Source organism: Salvelinus fontinalis, unplaced genomic scaffold (genome assembly GCF_029448725.1).
Source record: "Salvelinus fontinalis isolate EN_2023a unplaced genomic scaffold, ASM2944872v1 scaffold_0365, whole genome shotgun sequence".
NCBI lineage: Eukaryota > Metazoa > Chordata > Actinopteri > Salmoniformes > Salmonidae > Salvelinus > Salvelinus fontinalis.
Genome location: NW_026600574.1, coordinates 21,355 through 45,039, shown reverse-complemented (window position 1 = coordinate 45,039; position 23,685 = coordinate 21,355). Strand labels below are relative to the sequence as shown.

At 44.1% G+C, this 23,685-nt stretch overlaps 1 protein-coding gene across 1 annotated transcript in view; it reads right to left on the bottom strand.

Annotated features, from left to right (window-relative positions):
* LOC129845775 (collagen alpha-2(V) chain-like) overlaps positions 1-23,685 on the bottom strand; it is a 39,573-nt gene that overhangs the window by 1,515 nt on the left and 14,373 nt on the right. Inside the window, exons 17-53 of the mRNA XM_055913681.1 lie at positions 23,615-23,668; positions 23,194-23,238; positions 22,777-22,830; positions 22,411-22,509; positions 22,150-22,194; positions 20,589-20,687; positions 20,275-20,328; positions 19,631-19,738; positions 19,388-19,441; positions 19,187-19,285; positions 18,958-19,011; positions 16,166-16,264; positions 15,870-15,923; positions 15,345-15,398; positions 15,162-15,215; positions 14,996-15,049; positions 13,961-14,005; positions 13,325-13,423; positions 13,017-13,124; positions 12,780-12,833; positions 12,429-12,482; positions 12,081-12,134; positions 11,860-11,913; positions 11,376-11,537; positions 11,127-11,180; positions 10,833-10,994; positions 10,560-10,667; positions 10,287-10,394; positions 10,021-10,074; positions 9,777-9,884; positions 9,369-9,422; positions 7,607-7,714; positions 7,404-7,457; positions 7,199-7,306; positions 5,088-5,493; positions 4,647-4,843; positions 4,047-4,289 (exon numbers count right to left, since the gene is read on the bottom strand). Of these exons, the coding sequence (XP_055769656.1) occupies positions 4,047-4,289; positions 4,647-4,843; positions 5,088-5,493; positions 7,199-7,306; positions 7,404-7,457; positions 7,607-7,714; positions 9,369-9,422; positions 9,777-9,884; positions 10,021-10,074; positions 10,287-10,394; positions 10,560-10,667; positions 10,833-10,994; positions 11,127-11,180; positions 11,376-11,537; positions 11,860-11,913; positions 12,081-12,134; positions 12,429-12,482; positions 12,780-12,833; positions 13,017-13,124; positions 13,325-13,423; positions 13,961-14,005; positions 14,996-15,049; positions 15,162-15,215; positions 15,345-15,398; positions 15,870-15,923; positions 16,166-16,264; positions 18,958-19,011; positions 19,187-19,285; positions 19,388-19,441; positions 19,631-19,738; positions 20,275-20,328; positions 20,589-20,687; positions 22,150-22,194; positions 22,411-22,509; positions 22,777-22,830; positions 23,194-23,238; positions 23,615-23,668 (3,474 nt within the window). The remainder of the gene's footprint in view (positions 1-4,046; positions 4,290-4,646; positions 4,844-5,087; positions 5,494-7,198; positions 7,307-7,403; positions 7,458-7,606; positions 7,715-9,368; positions 9,423-9,776; positions 9,885-10,020; positions 10,075-10,286; positions 10,395-10,559; positions 10,668-10,832; positions 10,995-11,126; positions 11,181-11,375; positions 11,538-11,859; positions 11,914-12,080; positions 12,135-12,428; positions 12,483-12,779; positions 12,834-13,016; positions 13,125-13,324; positions 13,424-13,960; positions 14,006-14,995; positions 15,050-15,161; positions 15,216-15,344; positions 15,399-15,869; positions 15,924-16,165; positions 16,265-18,957; positions 19,012-19,186; positions 19,286-19,387; positions 19,442-19,630; positions 19,739-20,274; positions 20,329-20,588; positions 20,688-22,149; positions 22,195-22,410; positions 22,510-22,776; positions 22,831-23,193; positions 23,239-23,614; positions 23,669-23,685) is intronic.

Here is a 23,685-nt window from a genome sequence, read left to right as displayed (position 1 = left end):
GCATTTGCATTGATGTCAGAGTGGTTGGAGGGACAATAGAGCCCTGAGTACCAGACCATTAGGATCAGATGGAGGGACAATAGAGCCCTGAGTACCAGGCCATTAGGACCTGATGGAGGGACAATAGAGCCCTGAGTACCAGGCCATTAGGATCAGATGGAGGGACAATAGAGCCCTGAGTACCAGGCCATTATGACCTGCTGGAGGGACAATAGAGCCCTGAGTACCAGACCATTAGGACCTTATGGAGGGACAATAGAGCCCTGAGTACCAGACCATTAGGACCTTATGGGGGGACAATATAGCCCTGAGTACCAGACCATTAGGACCTGATGGAGGGACAATAGAGCCCTGAGTACCAGACCATTAGGACCTGATGGAGGGACGATAGAGCCCTGAGTACCAGACCATTAGGACCTGATGGAGGGACGATAGAGCCCTGAGTATCAGACCATTAGGACCTGATGGAGGGACAATAGAGCCCTGAGTACCAGACCATTAAGACCTGATGGAGGGACAATAGAGCCCTGAGTACCAGGCCAATAGCGATTAGGACCTGATGATAGTTAGCAAGTTGGGTACTCCTAAAGCATGTCCAGAGTGCATAAGAGGATATTACCATGACTCAACAGTCAAGCTGAATTTTACTGCTGTCATGACTGCCGGTGTTGCGGTAATAGGGCCACAGCAACAGCCATAGTAAGTCGGTAGGTAGGTAGGTAGGTACACTATATACAGAAGTATGTGGACACCCCTTCAAATTTGTGGATTCGGCTATTTCAGCCAAACCCATTGCTGACAGGTGTATAAAATCGAGGACACAGCCATGCAATCTCCAAAGACAAGCATTGGCAGCAGAATTGACTTCCTGAAGAACTCAGTGACTTTCAACATGGCACCACCTTTCCGACAAGTCAGCTCGTCCAATTTCTGCCTTGATAGAGCTGCCCCGGTCAACTTTAAGTGCTGTTATTGTGAAGGGAAAACGTCTAGGAGCAACAACGGCTCAGCCATGAAGTGGTAGGCCAAACAAACTTACAGAACGGGACCGCCGAGTGCTGAAGCGCGTAGCGCGTGAAAATCGTCTGTCCTCGGTTGCAACACTCAAACTGCCTCTGAAAGCAATGTCAGCACAAGAACTGTTCGTCGGCAGCTTCATGAAATGGGTTTCCATGGCCAAGCAGCCGCACATAAGCCTAAGATCACCATGCGCAATGCCAAGCGTCGGCTGGAGTGGTGTAAAGCTCACCGCCAATGGACTCTGGAGCAGTGGAAACGCGTTCTCTGGAGTGATGAATCACGCATCACCATCTTCCAGTCCGACGGACAAATCTGGGTTTGGCAGATGCCAAGAGAGCACTACCTGCCCCAATGCATAGTGCCAATTGTAAAGTTTGGTGGAGGAAAAATAATGGTCTAGGGCTGTTTTTCATGGTTTAGGCTAGGCCCTTTATTTCCAGTGTAGGGAAATCTTAACGCTATAGCATACACAGACATTCTAGACAATCCTGTGCAACAGTTTGGGGAAGGCCCTTTCCTGTTTCATCATGACAATGCCCCTGTGCACAAAGCAAGGTCCATACAGAAATGGTTTGTCGATATCGGTGTGAAAGAACCTGACTGGCCTGCACAGAACCCTGATCTCAACCCCATCAAACACCTTTGGGATGAATTGGAACGTCGACTGCGAGCCAGGCCTAATCGCCCAACACCAGCGCCCAACCTCACTAATGCTCTCGTGGCTGAATGGAAGCAAGTCCCCACAGCAATGTTCCAATATAGTGGAAAGCCTTCCCAAAAGAGTGGAGGCTGTTATAGCAGCAAAGGGGGACCAACTCCATATTAAAGCCCATGATTTTGGAATGAGATGTTCGATGAGCAGGTGTCCACATACTTTTCGTAGATGTAGGTATAGGTAGGTAGGTATACTGTAGGTAGATGTAGGTATAGGTAGGTAGGTATACTGTAGGTAGAAGTAGGTATAGGTAGGTAGGTATACTGTAGGTAGAAGTAGGTATAGGTAGGTAGGTATACTGTAGGTAGAAGTAGGTATAGGTAGGTAGGTATACTGTAGGTAGGTAGGTAAAGGATGGGTAGGTAGGTAGGTATACTGTAGGTAGAAGTAGGTATAGGTAGGTAGGTAGGTAGGTAGAAGTAGATATAGGTAGGTATACTGTAGTTAGAAGTAGTTATAGGTAGGTAGGTAGGTAGGTAGGTAGGTAGGTATAGATAGGTAGGTAGGCAGGCAGGTAGGTATGTATACTGTAGGTAGAAGTACACCACTGGTCAAAAGTTCAAGGGTTTCATTCAAGTTTTTTTTTTTTTTTTTTACTATTTTCTACATTGTAGAATAATAATGAAGATGTCAAAACTATGAAATAACAAATATAGAAACATGTAGTAACCAAAAAAGTGTTACACAAATCAAAATATATTTTATATTTGAGATTTTTCAAGTAGCCAATCTTTGCCTTTATGACATCTTTGCACATTCTTGGCATTCTCTCAACCAGCTTCACCTGGAATGCTTTTCCAACAGTCTTCAGTGAGTTCCCATATATGCTGCGCACTTGTATACTGCTTTTCCTTCACTCTGCGGTCCGACTCATCCCAAACCATCTCAATTTGATTGAGGTCGGGTGATTGTGGAGGCCAGGTCATCTGATGCAGCACTCCATCACTCTCCTTCTTGGTAAAATAGCCCTTACACCGCCTGGAGGTGTGTTGGGTCATTGCCCTGTTGAAAAAAAAATGATAGTCCCACTAAGCCCAAACCAGATGGGATGGCGTATCACTGCAGAATGCTGTGGTAGCCATGCTGGTTAGGTGTGACTTATATTCTAAATAAATCACAGACAGTGTCACCAGAAAAGCACCCCCACACCATAACACCTCCTGCTCCATGCTTTACGGTGGGAAATACACATGCGGAGATCCGTTCACTCACACCGCATCTCATAAAGACACAGCGGTTGGAACCAAAAATCTCCAATTTGCACTCCAAACCAAAGGACAAGTTTCCACCGGTCTAATGTCCATTGCTCGTGTTTCTTGGACCAAGCAAGTCTCTTCTTCTTATTGGTGTCTTTAGTAGGGGTTTCTTTGCAGCAATTTGACCATGAAGGCCTGATTCACACAGTCTCCTCTGAACAGTTGATGTTGAGATGTGTCTGTTACTTGAACTCTGTGAAGCATTTATTTGGGCTTCAATTTCTGTGGTTGGTAACTCTAATGAACTTATCCTCTGCAGCAGAGGTAACTCTGGGTCTTCCATTCCTGTGGCGGTCCTTATGAGAGCCAGTTTCATCATAGCGCTTGATAGTTTTTGGGACTGCACTTAAAAAAACATAAAAATTTCTTAAAATGTTCCATATTGTCTGAAATTCATGTCTTAAAGTAATGATGGACTGTCATTTCTCTTTGCTTATTTGAGCTGTTCTTGCCATAATATGGACTTGGTCTTTTACCAAATAGGGCTATCTTCTGTCTATCCCCCTAACTCTGGGTCTTCCTTTCCTGTGGCGGTCCTCATGAGAGTCAACCCTACCTTGTCACAACACAACTGATTGGCTCAAACGCATTAAGAAGGAAATAAATTCCACTAATTAACTTTTAACATGGCACACCTATTAATTGAAATGCATTCCAGGTGACGACCTCATGAAGCTGGTTGAGAGAATGCCAAGAGTGTGCAACGCTGTCATCAAGGCAAAGGGTGGCTATTTAACACTTTTTTTGGTTACAACATGATTCCATGTGTGTTATTTCTTAGTTTTGATATCTTCGCTATTATTCTACAATGTAGATACTAGTAAAAAATAAAGAAAACCCTTGAATGAGTAGGTGTTCTACAACTTTTGACCTGTAGTGTAGGTATGTAGGTAGTTAGGTAGGTAGGTATACTGTAGGTAGAAGTAGGTATAGGTAGGTAGGTAGGCAGGCAGGTATAGGTAGGTAGGCATAGGTAGGTAGGTGGGTATACTGTACTGTAGGTAGAAGTAGGTATAGGTAGGTAGGTACTGTAGGTAGATAGTTAGGTGACTTACAGAGCAGCCATCCTCCAGGACAGTGTATCTGAGGCGGGAGTTGCCCTGAACCTTGACCTCCTGTCCGTTGGAGCCCTTGAGGATCAGAGCCTTCTTCAGGTTGCCTGTGGCTCCGTCATTCACGGCCACGCTGTTCTTGCAGTGGTAGGTGACATTCTGGACAGCCTCCTTAGAAAGCAGGCGGATCAGCCTAATCTGAATGGTTACGGCGTTGGGCAGCTCCTCCTTGTTGCCGTAGCTAAACTGGAATCAGAAGTTCATTGAAAAAAAGTATTTCACAGGGACACTATTGTACATTAATCAGCATTTCAGTTTTTACATCAATGTTAGAAAAATACACCTGGAGGTGTAACAGTTTTTCACAAACATCTCCAGCTATTTTTTCTGACAGAAAGAAGTCTTCCATTGCTATATAATCAAGGCAGCAGAGGATGTATGTTTTTAAAGCAGTATTGTGCTTGGTGAATTTATTCTACAGTATGGTAGCTCGTTTATTCATAGAAACAGTTGGCCGCTTTAGAGGTATCCACAGTGTAATGCTATCATCTATATACTACTTGCGTTCATTGAATAGACATCGTGTATATTTTATATACTCACTTTAGTTCCTCCATTCATATTTGCTCCAAACCAGACAGGTTTGCTGGCAGTGGGAGTGGATTTGGTCCACCATGTTTTGCGAGGGATGCTGGCTGAGATGGGGTGGGCTGAGATGCAGGTCTCACCAGTCTCCATGTTGCAGAACACCTTGATAACATCCTTGGTACTGCCCTGGTTGGGGTCCAGCCAGTAGTCTCCTGGACATGGAAAGACCAAGTATCAGATCATACAGTAGATACATATCAGCTACCTCATCATCTATTAGGCACACGGACTCCACTTGTCAATAAAGTCAATATCACCTAACGAGTATATGCATCCATTAATTCATCTAACATCTAACTACGTCGCAGCAAATCAAAAGCTTGAGTAAAGAATAGGCAAGACAAAAAGCAGTTAAAAACAAGAGAAGACACAGTCTGTGGTGAAAACTGGACCTACCAGTCTTTTTAAGGGAATGGCACTGCTTGATGTCCTGGCAGGTTTTGGCGGGGTTGGCCTGGCTGCCATCGGGGCACTTCATGTTCTGCAGGTTTCCACTGAGGCTCTTCAGCGTGGTCTGGACGCTCTGGTCTGCCCCGAGGATGGTCGAGGCATTATTGGGACGCGCCTCATCCTCGTTGAACTCTGGAGGGGGATGGGGGCCGGAGTCGTTCCAGTTGGACTCTGGAGGGGGTTGAGGGGGGGCTGATTCATCCCCGTTAAACTCTGGGGGTGGAGGTGGTCCATCCTGGTCCTCGCCGTAGTCGTAGTCGAAGGAGCTGCTGAAGCCGAACATATCAGCCCCAGCAGTGGGAGGGCCAGGGGTCCCTGGGGGACCAGGGGGACCAGCATCCCCAGGAGGCCCCTGGAAAAGAGGAGAGAAGTCAAGAAACAGGTATGTTACTGTCCTTTGATATGCCATGTCTCCTTGTTGGCTTTTTTGCATTAGAAACACTGAATGTGTCACAGGTGTCATGACGTTGGCCTGTGGGTAAGGTTTATGATACCCCATAAATACCTTTCTCCCTTCCCTCTCTCTTGACTCTACAGAGGGACTCTTGAATAGCCTTTGTTAAACAGAGATTCTGGGAATATCAGGTGGGGGGAAATGAACCATATTTTGGGAATACAACCAGTTGAACATATGCGTTGGTACTTAATGAATATGATGTCAGTTCAGTTGTCGTCTGAGACATTCTCATCAATGATAGGATGACATTAACGGTACAGTGGAAAGTCTACACATTATAGTTATCAGATTCACATGGAATTGTTGTGCAATTCAAATGTTTAAATATAAAATGATTGGTGAAAAGATTAAATGTAATTTTAGCTTCCAAATGAGAGATTTGGGTTTTCATAAGGTTAGGGCTCTGCTCAATCAGTGGCCCACCCCTGTGAAGAGACATAGGTTATAAAACTATGAAAACACACCCTTCTCCCTCCACTATATAAGCCCTTGACGAAAATGTAACCTTCTGTTCCGGGTACATTAGGATGACGATCCGATGTCAGAAGGGTTCAGATAATAACTACAGAACGAAGCCAACCTCAGCGTGAGCTTTGGTTGCGAATGGTATGAACTTTGAACTCTTATTCACTACAGAAGTGATACCTCCTAGCCGTTGAGTTAGCAGCGGCCGCTTTAAACTGGGCTAGGAGAGGACAGACAGAGTATCCCGTCTACCACACAATGACGTTACTACAACGTATCCAATTTACCACCAGAGACGCTCTTCAAAGGATGGAAGAACTCTTGGGCAACTCGGCCTTCCATCTACCACCAACCTAGCAGCTCAGAGTAAATATTCATTGCCTTTTCCTTTTCCAAATGGGCGGTAATTTAGAATGCATAAGATTCTGTATTTACGATAGAGTAGTTGCCTACGGCCCGATAGAGACATTGCTTCTCCCTTTGTTCTTCAGTCTTCCCGCTCTTTCACTCAAACCCAGCCCCCTTTCCTTTGGGTAACCAGCTGTCATATCTGTTCCGTCCGCTAGGGACGTTTTCCTTTATGACGTAATTTGTAATCAAGGTATGATTCATTCTGTGTATATGTAATTCTGTGTGATTAGTTAGGTATTTAGTAAATAAATAATTAAACCCAATTTTGTATTGCTGATTCAACTTGTTAGCCAGGGTTCATGAAGATAACCAAGAATTTACAACTTTCAGATGAGAAAGAAATAAGGTGACGATTAATATTGACTGCTATTGATGTAAAATATTACTAGGTCTTTAAGAGTTTATTCGGAAGATAACTGCTCTATAAATATTATTTTGTCGTGCCCCGACTTTCGAGTTAATTACATTTACATGACTAGCTCAATCAGGTAATATTAATTACAGAGAAAGGATTTTATAGAATAGCATGTCATATCATTTAATACGGCATAGCCAAAGACACGACACATGTATGAATTATTTGCATGCTTAATCTAACAAGCAATTCTATTGGACAAGCAATTGATCAACATCCAAAGCCTGGTTTGTTCTGACATCCATTTGAAAGTCATAGCGGATCCAACCAGCATAATGACAACAGAACCACTAGTCTCTAGCGTCTCACCTGAGGTCCGATGTCTCCACTGGTTCCTCTTGATCCAGGGGAGCCCATGGGCCCGGTCAGCCCGATTTGGCCATCACCTCCCGCGGGGCCAACCACACCAGGGGGCCCCTGATGAAAAACACAATCAGATTTATAAAGGGAAACAAACAGCACACACAAATTGACCATTATACTGAGGCATTGACAGCTTATTCAGTGTACTTACTCTCTGTCCAGTAGGTCCTACAATTCCTCGAGCTCCAACATCCCCAGATTGTCCCTACAAACAGAAGGCCATTGATTAGCCTGTTATTGGCTGACATAATTAATAATAAAAGCATTTCATTGATTTTGCGAAGTTAATACAATCTTCCATAAATTAAATGACAGATTATGCCTTTTAATAGTGCTTGGGCAGTTTTTACTCACTGTTGTCCCAGGTAAGCCTTGCAATCCAGTGAAGCCTCTGTGGCCTTTCTGCCCTCTCTCTCCTTGGTCTCCTTTGGCTCCCCTGTCTCCCTGTGGCCCTTGAGGCCCCTAGGATTAAAAAAAAGACATGATCATTTGCTGTAAATTACTGTGAGCAGATTTATCCAGATCAACACTCATTGAGACTTATACAACATGGGTTTACTGGTCTGTCAATAGATACAGGTTCCTGTGTCAGTATCATAGGTTCATGTTAGTGCTGGGCATCAATATTGAGAATTCAATATGATTTCGATATCATTTGATATTGATATCAATACGAGCAAGGCATATCGTGATAGCGGTTCTGTAGGCACAGAACCCTCTCACAGGCTCTTTAGTATACTTCACTGCCTGTTGATGGGCGATTAAGTGGTCAAAGACTCCAACCCCCCAAGCCATAGACTATTGTCTCTGCTGCCGCACGGCAAGAGACACCGGTGCATCAAGTCTGAAACCAACAGGCTCTTGAACAGCTTCTATCCCCAAGCAATACGACTGATAAATAGCTAACAAACTAACAAAATAGCTACACAGACAATCTGACTTAACTCTGTATCTTAATTGACCTTTTATTTAAATCTTTGCACTGTCTCTGCACACTCACAGGGACCTACACACTCACACTCACTGTCACTCCAACACACACACACACAAACACTCACTCCATCATTTGCACACTCACACATAATATGCACATACATTTATACTGACTCAACACACCTACTCACATGCAAGCTGCCGCTACTCTGTTCAACTTATATCCTGTTGCCTAGTCATCTTACCCCTATACATATCTACCTCCATCACTCCAGTATCCCTGCACATGTAAATATGGTATTGGAACTGACTTTTAAAATATTTCCTGTATACAGTATAGTATGCTTACTTACTTTTTCTTATTTCTTGTGTTTTTTCCCCTAGTAATACATTGTTATTGATTATTGCGCTGTTGAGTTTGCAAGGCAGACTTTTCACTGCATGCGACATTAAAACTTGGAACGAGCTTCCCATTGTATTCGAACTGAGGGGTAGGTTAGGACCACGGGCATTCACACCTGACCCAATGGGCAATCAGCAAGCAGCTGTCTGAGCTACAAAGCCTTGGAAGTGCAATGTTATTCAACTGTTTTGATGCTATTCATTTAAACCGATATGATACCAATATTGGTTCGGGGAAAAAGTAAACAGATTTTGCATATCACTAGTTTATACAGTATGTACTAATCAACAGGCATACTACTACCACTAGTAGTGTACTCTACTTCATTAACAGGCATACTACTACCACTAGTAGTGTACTTACTTCATCAACAGGCATACTACTACCACTAGTAGTGTGTACTCTACTTCATCAACAGGCATACTACTACCACTAGTAGTGTGTACTCTACTTCATCAACAGGCATACTACTACCACTAGTAGTGTACTCTACTTCATCAGTAGGCATACTACTACTACCACTAGTAGTGTACTCTACTTCATCAACAGGCATACTACTACCACTAGTAGTGTGTACTCTACTTCATCAACAGGCATACTACTACCACTAGTAGTGTGTACTCTACTTCATCAACATGCATACTACTACCACTAGTAGTGTACTTACTTCATCAACATGCATACTACTACCACTAGTAGTGTACTTACTTCATCAACAGGCATACTACTACCACTAGTAGTGTACTTACTTCATAGGAAATGTAAGAGAGGTGTTCTTACCAGCTTCCCCCGGATCCCTGATTGTCCCTGGGGTCCTGGAGGCCCTCTAGCACCCTGGTGTTGAAAAACAAAAAAACTATGTCAAGGGAAATCAAATCATAGAACCTAAAATGAGTTTACTACTACCAACCTTGTCACATCTACTCAGAGCATGACAGCGCGTAACCCTGAAACATTACATTTTTACATTTTGTCATTTAGCAGACTCTCTTATCCAGAGAAGACAGTAGTGAGTTACAGTAGTGAGTGCATATATTTTCATACTGGGTTTTGACCTCAAACACTGTAGACTCCTATGACCTCTAACGCCATAAGGGTCTACAGTCATGTCTCAAGGCTAGAAGGCTCTGAACGTTGGTGTGGCAATTAACTCTGCGATGGCATTGTGGCAATGTCCAGATTACTCACATTGTCTCCTCTCTTCCCAGGGACACCAGAGGTGCCGACTGGACCAACAGAGCCATGAAGCCCCGGAGTTCCAGCAAGACCCTCAGCACCAGGATTCCCTCTATCTCCCTACAGACAGACAGACAGACAGACAGACAGACAGACAGACAGACAGACAGACAGACAGACAGGACAGATTTTCTGGTGAAATGGTTTGATCATACATTTCCATAAAGTTTCTTGTCCATCTGTAGCTGTGTCTTACCCTGGCTCCTATAAGTCCATCCTTACCAGGTACCCCATCAGACCCAGCATTACCCTGTAAAGACAGATTGCTGCATTAAGTTTACCTGTGCTGTATAGTACAGTATCCTTCTGTTACAGTACAGACCTGCTTTTCAGGGGAACTATTATAATTCCCACATGAATGAAAGGTGTCAGTATGTTTTAATCCACAGTTGGTTTAATGGAAATGTGTTCACTGAACCCACAGACAGAACAGTCATGGGTCAATTAAGTGAAAACACATACCGTAAGACCAAGGTCCCCTCTTGGTCCGGTTGCCCCTGGTAACCCGACTGCACCGACAGCACCCTTGCCTCCCCGAGTTCCGGGGGCACCTGATTTTCCGGGTGCACCCTGGGGAAAAAGTGTGACATCACTGGTCAGGACACAAATGGAAAGTGTATGAGTGTACTGTATATCTGACTGAGTCTTGGATTGGGACTCTGTTCAGTGTATAATGATACTACTCTCAAGACTATAGAAATGAATGGTGAATGTGAACTTGAGTTCCATACATACAGCAGTACCGGGGGGCCCAACCATCCCGCTCTCTCCTCTGACTCCAGGTATGCCCACAACACCTCGTTGTCCTGAGATGCCTGGTGGTCCCGCCGGCCCATTAGGGCCCTGTCAGAAACAAAGACCATCCCATTGGCCAATGGTAACTTCAGATATTTTCTAGTCTATCAAAAGAAGTATAGCGTAATGGAGGATGGCAGAGAAGTCTCGCTCTGTAAACCACTTTGAACAATACAGCTAAATGTTTTACTTCTGTAACTCTCTCATATTTACCCCTGGTCCATCCTCTCCAGGCTCTCCCTTGTCTCCTGGGGCACCTGCCGGGCCCGGGGCCCCTCTCTCTCCTACACGCCCAGGGCCTCCATTCTCGCCTCTAAGTCCAGGAGTACCTGCCTTCCCTGGGGTACCAATGTCTCCAGGCACCCCTACCTCACCCTGGAAGAGGGGAAAGACAACGTGAGTAATGGAATAACATATTTCACTATATTGCTATTGTTTATGAAATAATTTATTGGTGATCTCATAGGTAGAAAGTGATTTGATTGGTCGATAGTAGGATTAACTCACAACGGAGCCTGCTGGACCAACTCCCCCAGGGAATCCTGGGAAACCAGACCCACCCTGAAAATGACAGATGAAATTCTTATCAGAAAATATCAACATACTGTACTACATATTCAGTGAATTCCCTGGAAAAGCATTCCTACTCTGTGCTGAGTAGCCATGATCAGGTCTATTTCTACAGTAAATACCATGGTGAAGTGTTTCTATGAATGCTCCAGCCGTTATATGTCACCCTCAGTACGACGCACTCACCGCGGCCCCTTGTGTTCCTCTGGCCCCCTTTAGTCCAGTCACACCAGCAGGACCCTGGGAACCAAGTTTACCAGCTGTTCCCTGGAGTCCCTGTGCTCCAGCCTCACCCTTCTGACCCCTCTCTCCTGGTTCACCTTTGACCCCGGGTTGCCCATCAGGACCCTGCGAAGAGTCGGACACAATGACCATGATTACTGGGCAGATTCATCGCAATGCGAAACGACTTCCAAGTCTTACCATGGAAATATTTACTATGTGGTTATATGGAAATGCTTATTAACTTTGACCATTACTGAAATTTGTATTCAACATTATACAGGAGGATGTTTGCAGCGTAATCTGTTCAGACATCACCTGTAACAACACCAAGCCAAGGTTGACAAATTAACAGAGCATGAAGGGACACAATACAACAGGGAAGGCGCCTGTCATAGCTGACACTATTGGGCGTGACAGACCGCCACATTGTTTGAAAGCCACTCACAGGAGACCCAGGGAATCCTACTGCACCGGTTGGACCAGGCTCCCCAGAAGCTCCCTATAACAGATGTTGGGTCAGAGGTCAGTACAGAGGTATATGATAACTATTAACAGTATGTTGCAATTGTCTTTTTTTACTATGGGACAATTGTACACAATTGTACACAAGACAACTTACAGTATTTCACGTGTCAATAGTTTTACAAAATGAATCGCAGTACTTACGGCCACTGCTCGCGCTCCTCGACGTCCAGGGGGCCCTTTAGGGCCGGCCTCTCCCTAAAACAAACAAATATAATATATTGTCTGGGTATCTGTGGTAGGCACTGAGGCCTTAATATGGATAGGTGTTCTCTGCTACAGTGTATGTTCATCTAGTCTGTCTGTCTAAGTGCTGTTGGTGACTGTATGCTGGATGCACCTTTAGGGTCTAGGCAGGGTTACTGTTAAAGCACTATGTGACAACTGATGATGTAAAGAGGCCTTCATGAATACATTTGAGTGAGTGAGTGAGGTGAGTGAGTGAGGTGAGTGAGTGAGGTGAGTGAGTGAGTGAGTGAGTGAATGCTTTACCTTATCACCATTGAGCCCAATGCCTCCTGTTGGTCCAACTGGACCAGGAAGTCCCTTCAAATGAAAAACAAACAGGATTTCAAATATTCGACAACTTGCTGTGAACAACTTCCTATGGTTATGAAACCAATGAAACTAGAAGGTGCATCAAAAGGTCACTCCACTCCACCCAGGGCCTACAACTGGTTATGATGACGTCACTACATTTTGACATATCATTCAACTTGAACCTAACAGAATTTTGTTGTGGGTGACATTTTAAGATGTTATTTTTGCTTAAATCCTTGATGTAATCCATTTAGGTGACTCAGAAAGGTATGTGTAGACATGTATGTGTAAGGCAACTCTCACCCCGGGCCCGTCGTTTCCAGCAGTACCCTCGGTTCCTTTCTCACCAACTGAACCCTAAGGAGAGAAGAGGGGTCAGCAGAACAGGACTGCAGAATGAACCCACCCAGTTATAGCATGGAATACACCACTTTGAAGGGTTACAACTTGTAGTTCCTTCTAGTGTCTTGGACTCTGGAGGTACTTTGTGGACTTTACCAAGTTTTGGTTGATATTTTCCCCTCCAACACAGATACTTACCACATCTCCTTTAGGACCAGGAGAACCAGGGATACCCCTCTCCCCTGGCATCCCCTGCAGGCCTGCAGCTCCTATGTCCCCAACGGTTCCTTTAGTTCCAGACCCACCCTGGGGGAAGAACACACACAGAAACAACTCTCATATCATGTTTGTGGGAAATAACATGGATATATGAGGTTATCATTACATTGTTAATCTGCATTAGGCCTCCATCGTGGAAGAGATATCATTTGACAACCTGGTTAAATGACTGAATGAATAAAGACACAAATAAATACATCTTTTAAAGTGATGTGTTCTAGACTTACCTTTGATCCCTCTGGTCCTGGCCCCCCTGAAATACCTTTGGGCCCCGGTAGTCCGTTAGTTCCCACATCACCTCTCTCTCCTGGGATGCCACGCTCACCCTGCGATACAATCACCCACTGGTCAGCTACAAACAACGTCTTTACAGCACTGTATGTTATAAACAGGGCCTTGTGTTTTAGTTATCATGTCACATGACCTGGATTTTAAGCTTTTTCCAGAAATGAGAATTAGACCAAAAAATTAAAGCAATTGTCTGAAGATGGTGCTGGACCTTCTGACATTTTAAAAATGGGACAGTTTGATGAAAAAGCTTTACATGAAGATTAAAATTCAGGTCATGTGACATGATTAACAAAAACACAGTGCCCTAGTTACAAACCTTATTTTAGTAGTGAAGATAAGGACTGAACTCAAACAAAACCGCATTGGGGAAAAAAATGAATTTTGCCACACGATAGGTGTCCATTATGTATTAGGTAATTGTACTTCTGTATTGAAAAAATATCAATATGATTATGATTTCAGTTGGAAGATGCATTTTCTCTGCAGAGGGGCAGGGTTACTTTTCCCCTATTGCGGGTTGTATTCAAATGGGCATCAAATGAATAGATAAATCAGCTATTAAGATGGCTTACCCTTGGCCCTGTGAGACCAGCAGCCCCTCCCTCTCCAGCGATACCCTGGGAATGACAATACCAAAACCATTTCATCAACACAACAGACAGGCTGTTTCAATCCCCTCTTCCACCTTCATTACTGACCAATCCCCTTCCCTGACACACTTCCTGCATTTATACTTATGCTACATTTTTATTATATTCTACTGAGTTCCTTTCCTTATTATTTTTGTATTCTTATCTTTTGCTATTTCTTATTGTTGTCACATTGTCGAGAGGGAACCTGCAAGTAAGCATTTCATTGGACTGTGTATACCATGTGTATCGAATACGGGCATACGACAAATCAACTCGAACTTGTTTACACAGGCAGCCTAATTTTGATATTTTTCCACTAATTGGTCTTTTGAACAACCAGAACAGCAATTTTGCCAAGAAGCAGGTTGACGTTTATGGGCCAGATTGAAAGTCAAAATTGGTGATATATCATAAACATTTATAAAAACAAAAATGGTCTTAATTTAAGGTTAGGGTTAGGCAAAAGGTTAGCATTGTGGTTAAGGTTAGGTTTAAAATCAGATTTTCTGACTTTGTGGCTGTGCCAGCATGTAACTACCCTGCAGAGCTGCCTCCAGAACATGAGTCATCCCAATAAATGCCAACCTGCTATCAATAATAGGGTAAAATATCAGAATTGTGCTTCCTGTGTAAATGCAGCATTAAATAACCCGGAAACGTTGCTGAACCTAATAGTAGTGTTGATCTATAACTCAACTCAAAAACCTGTTACATTTCTAGATTCTTACTGTAGATAATGAATGGACTGTGTTTCGTTATGTTGGCAGACTCATGACTGGTTAACATGTGCCTTTGTTTGGTCCATTGCAGGCAAAGGCACACATACCCAGTCATGAGTCTATCAAACGAACAACATTTAGTTCATTATCTAAAGAAATTATCTATTGTTGAAATGTAACATAAATAAGCTGTAAACAAATCAACTGTAAATAGAGCTTATTGTATGTCACAGTCGGGCGTGATGTCATACCGTACCTCAGCACCTGGTTTCCCAGACTCTCCAGGTGGACCAGCAGATCCAGGTAGACCCTGAAATACATCACACCATTATAGCTCTCATTTCCCCTTTATTGACTAGAACTATCACTAGTCTCTATTCTAGTAAACACAAGGTGAATAAATCCCATGTGAAACAGCATACCTGGAAGCCATTCATACCAGGAGGTCCTTGTTCTCCTCTCTTCCCTGCAACTCCCTAAAAGAAGTCAAGTATGGGCAGGACAACCAGCAGCGGTTTAAGCTTACCATAACCCCATACAGTATTTCATGTTTAAACTGTGTTGGTATATATCGTTTAATTGAAACATATTAACCAGATACTTACTGCTGGACCAGCAGTGCCACCAGCGCCCATCTCTCCAGTTTTCCCATTAACCCCCTGTATGAGAAACAGTCCTCAGTGGTCAGTGTGTACTATGAGGTACTACAGCAGAGTTCTACCAGCTTATAATGGGAGAAAGCTTAGAATGGAAACTGAAAATGTTTTATTTAAGCAATAAGGCCCGAGAGGGTGTGGTACATGGCCAATATACCACGGCTAAGAGCTGTTCTTATGCACGGCGCAACGCGAAGTGCCTGGACACAGCCCTTAGCCGTGGTATATTGGCCATATATCACAAACCCCGAGGTGCCTTACTGCTATTATAAACTGGTTACCAACTTAATTAGAGCAGTAGAAATAAATGTTTTGTCATACCCGTGGGATACGGTTTGATATACCATGGCTGTCAGCCAATCAGCATTCAGGGATCGAACCACCCAGTTTATATTTGGAAATGAACCAGTTTGAGGGGCAGTTCCACCACCTACAAAATCCTATTTGAACCCCTGATGAGTGTAGTGTACTTACCCTCTGTCCTGCAACACCTGGGGTCCCCACTTCTCCTGCCTTACCAGGGTCTCCCTGAGAGGACAAATGAACAATGATCCACAATCAATAACATGTCAATGTTTCCCTCAGCCTATATCATATAAGTAGCATTCCTGTGTCTCTCCTGACATCGTATGGTCCATGGTACACGTATTCAAACAACTACAGTATTTCATTCATCATTCTAAATGTGATGGGTTTAATGGAGCTGCTTCTACTGTATATTGTGGAAAGGAACACACACACATGATCTCCATAAAGTGTGGGTTACTTACAGTAAAGCCTTTTGGTCCTACTACACCCATGGTTCCAGCTGGACCTCTGGTACCATCTGACCCTGCTGGCCCTGGACCCCCATCCTCTCCTCCTCCTCCCTGAGAGAGAGAGGGAGGGAGAGAGAAAGAGAGAGAGGGAGGGAGAGAGAAAGAGAGAGAGAGAGAGACAGAAACAGAGGTAGGTTGACGTTTGGCCTGTTTATAGATAAAAACATGTATTATACACTCCCCTGCGTATTTAATATGTTTCTTAACACTTCTACATTAATGTGGATGCTGCCATGATTACGGGTAATCATGAATGAATCATGAATAATGATGAGTGAGAAATCTACAGACACACAAATATCCTACCCCCCCAAAATGCTAAGCTATTGTAATGATGAGAGGTTAGGATGTTTTGGGGCCTGATCTGTGTGCATCTGAAACCTTCTTACTCATCATTCATTCAGGATTATCCGTAACCATGGCAGCATCCACATTAATGTAGAAGTGTTCAGAAACATTCTATTCTTATTTATAGTAAAAGTGACTCCAAAATTACACAATACATTATTCACCATTCATTTCTATTGGGCAAAACGTAATCTGAAACACAACCAAAACAAACTGCAAATGCATCCAACAAGACTGTAGAGTCATTGCGTGCTAGAAATATGTGACCAAATACTAAACTTTTGACCTAATTTTAATACACTATAAGTGAATTTGTCCAAATACTTATGACCCCTTCAAATGGGGTACTAGATACATAAAGTGCATTTATTTCAAAACGGTAAAACAGATACCGGTATGTATGAAATCACCTCATATAAAACATTTAAACTCAAATTGACTCCCGAGTGGTGCAGCGGTCTAAGGCAGTGCATCTCAGTGCTAGAGGCGTCACTACAGACCCTGGTTCGATTCTGGGCTGTATCACAACTGGCCGTGATCGGGAGTACCATAGGGCGGTGCACAATTGTCCGGGTTAGGGGAGGGTTTGGCCGGTGTAGGCCGTCATTGTAAATAAGAATTTGTTCTTAACTGACTTGCCTAGTGAAATAAATATAAAAAAATCCAAAATTCTGTAGTACAGAGCCAAATTAAATGTTTTAACATCACTGTCCAAATGAATAGTGAAGTGAAGAGTCAAGCAGTGAAGTGAAGAGTCAAGCATTTCGCTACACTCGCATTAACATCTGCTAACCATGTGTATGTGACAAATAAATTTGATTTGAATAGGCAGGGGAGTAAATATAAACTCAGCAGAATAAGAAACATCCCTTTTTCAAGACTTTTCAAAGATAAAACGTAAAAATCCAAATAACTTCACAGATCTTCATTGTAAAGGTTTAAACACTGTTTCCCATGCTTGTTCAATGAACCACAAACAATTAATGAACATGCATCTGTGAAACGGTCGTTAAGACACTAACAGCTTACAGACGGTAGGCAATTAAGGTCACAGTTATGAAAACTTAGGACAATAAAGAGGCCTTTCTACTGTCTCTGAAAAACACCAAAAGAAAGATGCCCAGGGTCCCTGCTCATCTGCGTGAACGTGCCTTAGGCATGCTGCAAGGAGGAATGAGGACTGATGTGGCCAAGGCAATAAATTGCAATGTCCGTACTGTGAGACGCCTAAGACAGCGCTACAGGGAGACAGGACGGACAGCTGATTGTCCTCGCAGTGGCAGACCACGTGTAACAACACCTGCACAGGATCGGTACATCCAAACATCACACCTGCGGGACAGGTACAGGATGGCAACAACAACTGCCCGAGTTACACCAGGAATGCACAATCCCTCCATCAGTGCTCAGACTGTCCGCAATAGGCCGAGAGAGGCTGGACTGAGGGCGTGTAGGCCTGTTGTAAGGCAGGTCCTCACCAGACATCACCGGCAACAACGTCGCCTATGGGCACAAGCCCACCGTCGCTGGACCTGACGGGACTGGAAAAAAGTGCTCTTCACTGATGAGTCGCGGTTTTGTCTCACCAGGGGTGATGGTCGGATTCGCGTTTATTGTCGAAGGAATGATCATTACACCGAGGCCTGTAGTCTGGAGCGGGATCGATTTGGAGGTGGAGGGTCCGTCATGGTCTGGGGCGACGTGTCACAGCATCATCGGACTGAGCTTGTCATTGCAAGCAATCTCAACGCTGTGCGTTACAGGGAAGACATCCTCCTCCCTCATGTGGTTCCCTTCCTGCAGGCTCATCCTGACATGTCCCTCCAGCATGACAATGCCACCAGCCATACTGCTCATTCTGTGCGTGATTTCCTGCAAGACAGGAATGTCAGTGTTCTGCCATGGCCAGCGAAGAGCCCGGATCTCAATCCTATTGAGCACGTCTGGGACATGTTGGATCGGAGGGTGAGGGCAGGGCCATTCCCCCCAGAAATGTCCGGGAACTTGCAGGTGCCTTGGTGGAAGAGTGGGGTAACATCTCACAGCAAGAACTGGCAAATCTGGTGCAGTCCATGAGGAGGAGTTGCGTTGCAGTACTTAATGCAGCTGGTGGCCACACCAGATACTGACTGTTATTTTTGATTTTGACCCCCCCCCCCCCCCCCTCTGTTCAGGGACACATTATTCAATTTCTGTTAGTCACATGTCTGTGGAACTTGTTCAGTTTATGTCTCAGTTGTTGAATCTTGTTATGTTCATACAAATATTTACACGTGTTAAGTTTGCTGTAAATAAATGCAATTTACAATGAGGGGACGTTTCTTTTTTTGCTGAGTTTATATATATATAGAAATGGGTAGGGGAGTATATATATATCCTGACTCATATCCACACACCATTGGTCCTTGGTGTCCCTCAGGACCCTGGGAGCCGAGAAGACCCGACAGACCCTGAGGAAAGAAAAGGGAGGATTTTAATAAAATGTTGACTCTTTTTTAGGTGGTTCTGTTCATGTACTTCTCATGTCTGTTTCATCTAGGATCAACATAAGCGTGATGATCACCACAAAGGAATTTTCTTCTGTGATAGAGAATGCTGACGAGAGGTAGAGGTGTGTTATCTCACCCGTGCCCCTGGAAGACCTGGCTCTCCAGTGCGTCCTGGGTCACCATCGGCACCTTTGGCACCAGATGACCCACCCAGTCCTCGCTCACCTTGGGCACCCTGATCACAGAATGGAGTGTGGCGTTTGAATGGCATAATATTATTATTCAATGACTTAACCCGGCTGACTTATTCTATAGATTGAAAGAGAAATCAACCTACCTTTTGACCAGGTAGCCCATCCTGACCAGGAAAACCTCTACTGCCAGGAGCACCCTGGAAATTACACATTGGTTTTAACAGAATTTGCTAAATGGTTTTGATTTTAATCAAATAATTTTGCTGTTTGCTGTTATTGAATGTACTGAGGAAAGACAGAGAGAGAAAGAGAGAAAGAGAGAAAGAGAGAAAGACAAGAGACAGAGACAGACATAGTTCTTGTAGTGAGTGAAAGAGCTGATTTACTCTCTCTCCATTGGGTCCAGCGGCGCCTGAAGTCCCGGCGTCACCCCGTTCTCCCCTCTTCCCCTCCTCTCCCATGGGACCCAGCGCTCCATGATCACCAGGTGCACCCTGCAATGACGTCATAATCAAACAAGATGGCTGCCACATCATACATTAGTGTTTGTTATATTTTACTGTATGGCCTTTTAAGAGTGCCATAAAATGAATTGAATATATTGTTGTTGCACTCAACTTTGGGTGTGGATAAACTTACTTGTCCCTAGGAGCATCAAACTGCTCAACATGCACTAAGCACTTTAAAGCTGGTCTAGACTGAAGGAATAGCCAAGTGGAAAATGTTGCTACCCTTGATGTTGTCTTTAACTCATTGCTCGATAATGCAAGAGACATTTCTGTCAAAGGCCCAATAAATGAAGTGAACAAGCTGAACTTTGGAGGAAGGCTCAGATAGATATGTACCCCATTCAGAAAGAAACCAGCGCCAGCATAACCTGCCTTTCAACATAACCTGCCTTACAACATAACCTGCCTTTCAACGTCACATGCATGTGACATGCATGTGTTGAAAGGCAGGTTGTTGCTATTGTACATTATTAAACCATGTAATTAGAGATACATTCATTATGACGGATTGTATATCTTACAGATTCTCCTTTGAATCCAGCCTCTCCTTTGAATCCGGGAACGCCTAAATCACCCTTGTGAGAAGAGAAGAATATGATGGATAGATGTTTCACATGACATTGTTTTTCAAGTCTACTGACAATGTACGATCTCAAGGTTTGAGAGCTAGCTTTTCCTGACGGCGTTATGAACATGTAGCCATATGATAGCATTTTAACTGGAGCATGGAAACCAGCAGTAGTTCCTATGACCTTTGTAACAGCTAGGGACCTAACAACCATTCTTGAGCAAAACAATGAAATGAGTGGTCAAAATTAAACAACAAATCTCTTACCAGTTGGCCCTTAGGCCCGGGCAGTCCAGTGGTTCCCTGTGGTCCGGGGGGCCCCGCGGGGCCAAGCAGTCCAGTCAGACCCTGGATACCTGGAGCTCCCTGGGGTAGAAATCACATCATTATGCCTAAAATAGGTATATAATCTGTGTTCACAAATTGACATCAATGAATGACTTTTCTTACAGGACAGGCTGCCTTTTGTCTCTGTGACTCTGTGCCAGGGCCCATTCTAACAGGACAGGCTGTAGTCTACTGTCTCTGTGACTCTGTGCCAGGGCCCATTCTAACAGGACAGGCTGTAGTCTACTGTCTCTGTGACTCTGTACCAGGGCCCATTCTAACAGGACAGGCTGTAGTCTACTGTCTCTATGACAGGTCCCATTCTAACAGAACAGGCTGTAGTCTACTGTCTCTGTGACTCTGTGCCAGGGCCCATTCTAACAGGACAGGCTGTAGTCTACTGTCTCTGTGACTCTGTACCAGGGCCCATTCTAACAGGACAGGCTGTAGTCTACTGTCTCTGTGACTCTGTGCCAGGGCCCATTCTAACAGGACAGGCTGTAGTCTACTGTCTCTGTGACTCTGTGCCAGGGCCCATTCTAACAAGACAGGCTGTAGTCTACTGTCTCTGTGACTCTGTGCCAGGGCCCATTCTAACAGGACAAGCTGTAGTCTACTGTCTCTGTGACTCTGTACCAGCGCCCATTCTAACAGGACAGGCTGTAGTCTACTGTCTCTGTAACTATGTGCCAGGGCCCATTCTAACAGGACAGGCTGTAGTCTACTGTCTCTGTGACTCTGTGCCAGGGCCCATTCTAACAGGACAGGCTGTAGTCTACTGTCTCTATGACAGGTCCCATTCTAACAGGACAGGCTGTAGTCTACTGTCTCTGTGACTCTGTGCCAGGGCCCATTCTAACAGGACAGGCTGTAGTCTACTGTCTCTGTGACTCTGTACCAGGGCCCATTCTAACAGGACAGGCTGTAGTCTACTGTCTCTGTGACTCTGTACCAGGGCCCATTCTAACAGGACAAGCTGTAGTCTACTGTCTCTGTGCCAGGGCCCATTCTAACAGGACAAGCTGTAGTCTACTGTCTCTGTGACTCTGTGCCAGGGCCCATTCTAACAGGACAGGCTGTAGTCTACTGTCTCTGTGACTCTGTGCCAGGGCCCATTCTAACAGGACAGGCTGTAGTCTACTGTCTCTGTGACTCTGTGCCAGGGCCCATTCTAACAGAACAGGCTGTAGTCTACTGTCTCTGTGACTCTGTGCCAGGGCCCATTCTAACAGGACAGGCTGTAGTCTACTGTCTCTGTGCCAGGGCCCATTCTAACAGGACAAGCTGTAGTCTACTGTCCAGACAGCATGGCATGTCGGGGCCAACACCCTGTTACATACATTCAAGGATTTTACATAATACATAATAATGAACAATACATCAGATATTAATATTTGGATGATTGGAAGGTGAGAGATACATTAGATTGAGGGGAGGAGAAGGGAGTAGCTGAACAAGGAGATGAACAAGGAGAGATGAAAGTAGGTGAAGTTATACATACGGATGGTCCTTTGGCTCCGGCAGCACCCTCTGTTCCTGTTGGACCCTACAGAAATCAACATGTTTTTTATGTCATTTTTTAAAACTTAATTTAACCCGACAAGTCAGTTAAGCATAAAATGTACTTTCAATGGACGTTTCAATCAGAAACCAGATTCAGGAACATTTTCAGTGAATCAGTCTACACCCTGAAGTGGTGAGTTGTTGATAGTACAGTTACCGTAGGTGTAGAGATTATTAGCATCATGAATTAGCCAAACACCTGAATTCCCGTAGCTCCAGCCAATCCCACGCGTCCGGCCTCCCCTCTTGGTCCTTGCTGGCCCCCTGTTCCTCGTGCTCCTTGGGGCCCTGGTTGCCCCTGGAGACAACAGTGTCACAGTCAGAGTGTGTTTACATGCACTCTAATCAACCGTTGTTGAACAGATGCATAGCTCATAATGAACAAACACCCTCATAAAAACACCCTCATAAAAACATCTTTATCGGAATAGAGTAGTCCGAATGGGCCTGTTTAGAATGAAATGTAATTCTGAGGGGGAAGGACTGGGTTATACGTTTGAGTCACCAATATTTAGTACATGGCTGGTGTGAAGAAGAGGACTATTAAAGAATGAACAGTACTCACCTTTATACCTGGACTACCTGGGAATCCTAGAGCTCCAGTGATCCCCATAGGACCCTAGAATCACATCACATCCAAGATGGTTGGTTGGTACAGTAGGCTGCATGTCATCCACACCTGGGGCTGTATCCAAAATGGCCCCTTATTCCCTTCACACTATAGACACTATATAGGAAATAGGGAGCCATTTTGGACACACTTCTGGTGTTGGTTAGTACTGGAAACATCACTTTTTCCCAGTTAACATCACTGCTGATTTGTAAATGTAGAACACTTTTATACTGGCTTTCAGGAAAATAGTGTATTTTGAGTAGATACAGTGTTGCTTTTCATTTGTTATATTGAATTTGTAATACTGATTTGTGTATTATAATCATTTGATATGAAGGGTGATGTTTTGTTGGATGTTAGAGGTCGTACCTGTGGTCCTGCTTTCCCAATATGTCCAGATTCACCACGTTTCCCCTGTATGGAGAGAGATGCACAACTGAAAGAAGATTTGACAAATTCACCTCTATCATCTCATCCTCAATGCACATCACCATAGGAGGACAGTGGCAGCATAGGCTGTCATTGTAAGCCAGGATGTCATTGTAAATAAGAATTTGTTCTTAATTGACTCGCCTGGATAAATCAAAAATAAAAACAAAGGTTAAAACATGTGTCACTGATAAGCCAAAACAAAACATTTTGAACCTACATATAAACCAATGATGCCTCATGCCACATGTTGAATAACAACTGACCTCAGATCAATTTAATTCAGGTGGGCAATCAATGGATTGAAGAGAGGGAGCTGTGTAATGTAGAGTTATAGTAGTAGTAGTCATATCTCTCTTACCACAGGTCCAGTTGTGCCACTCCTTCCTCTCTCCCCTTGCATTCCTGCTGGACCCTACAATATACAGTATC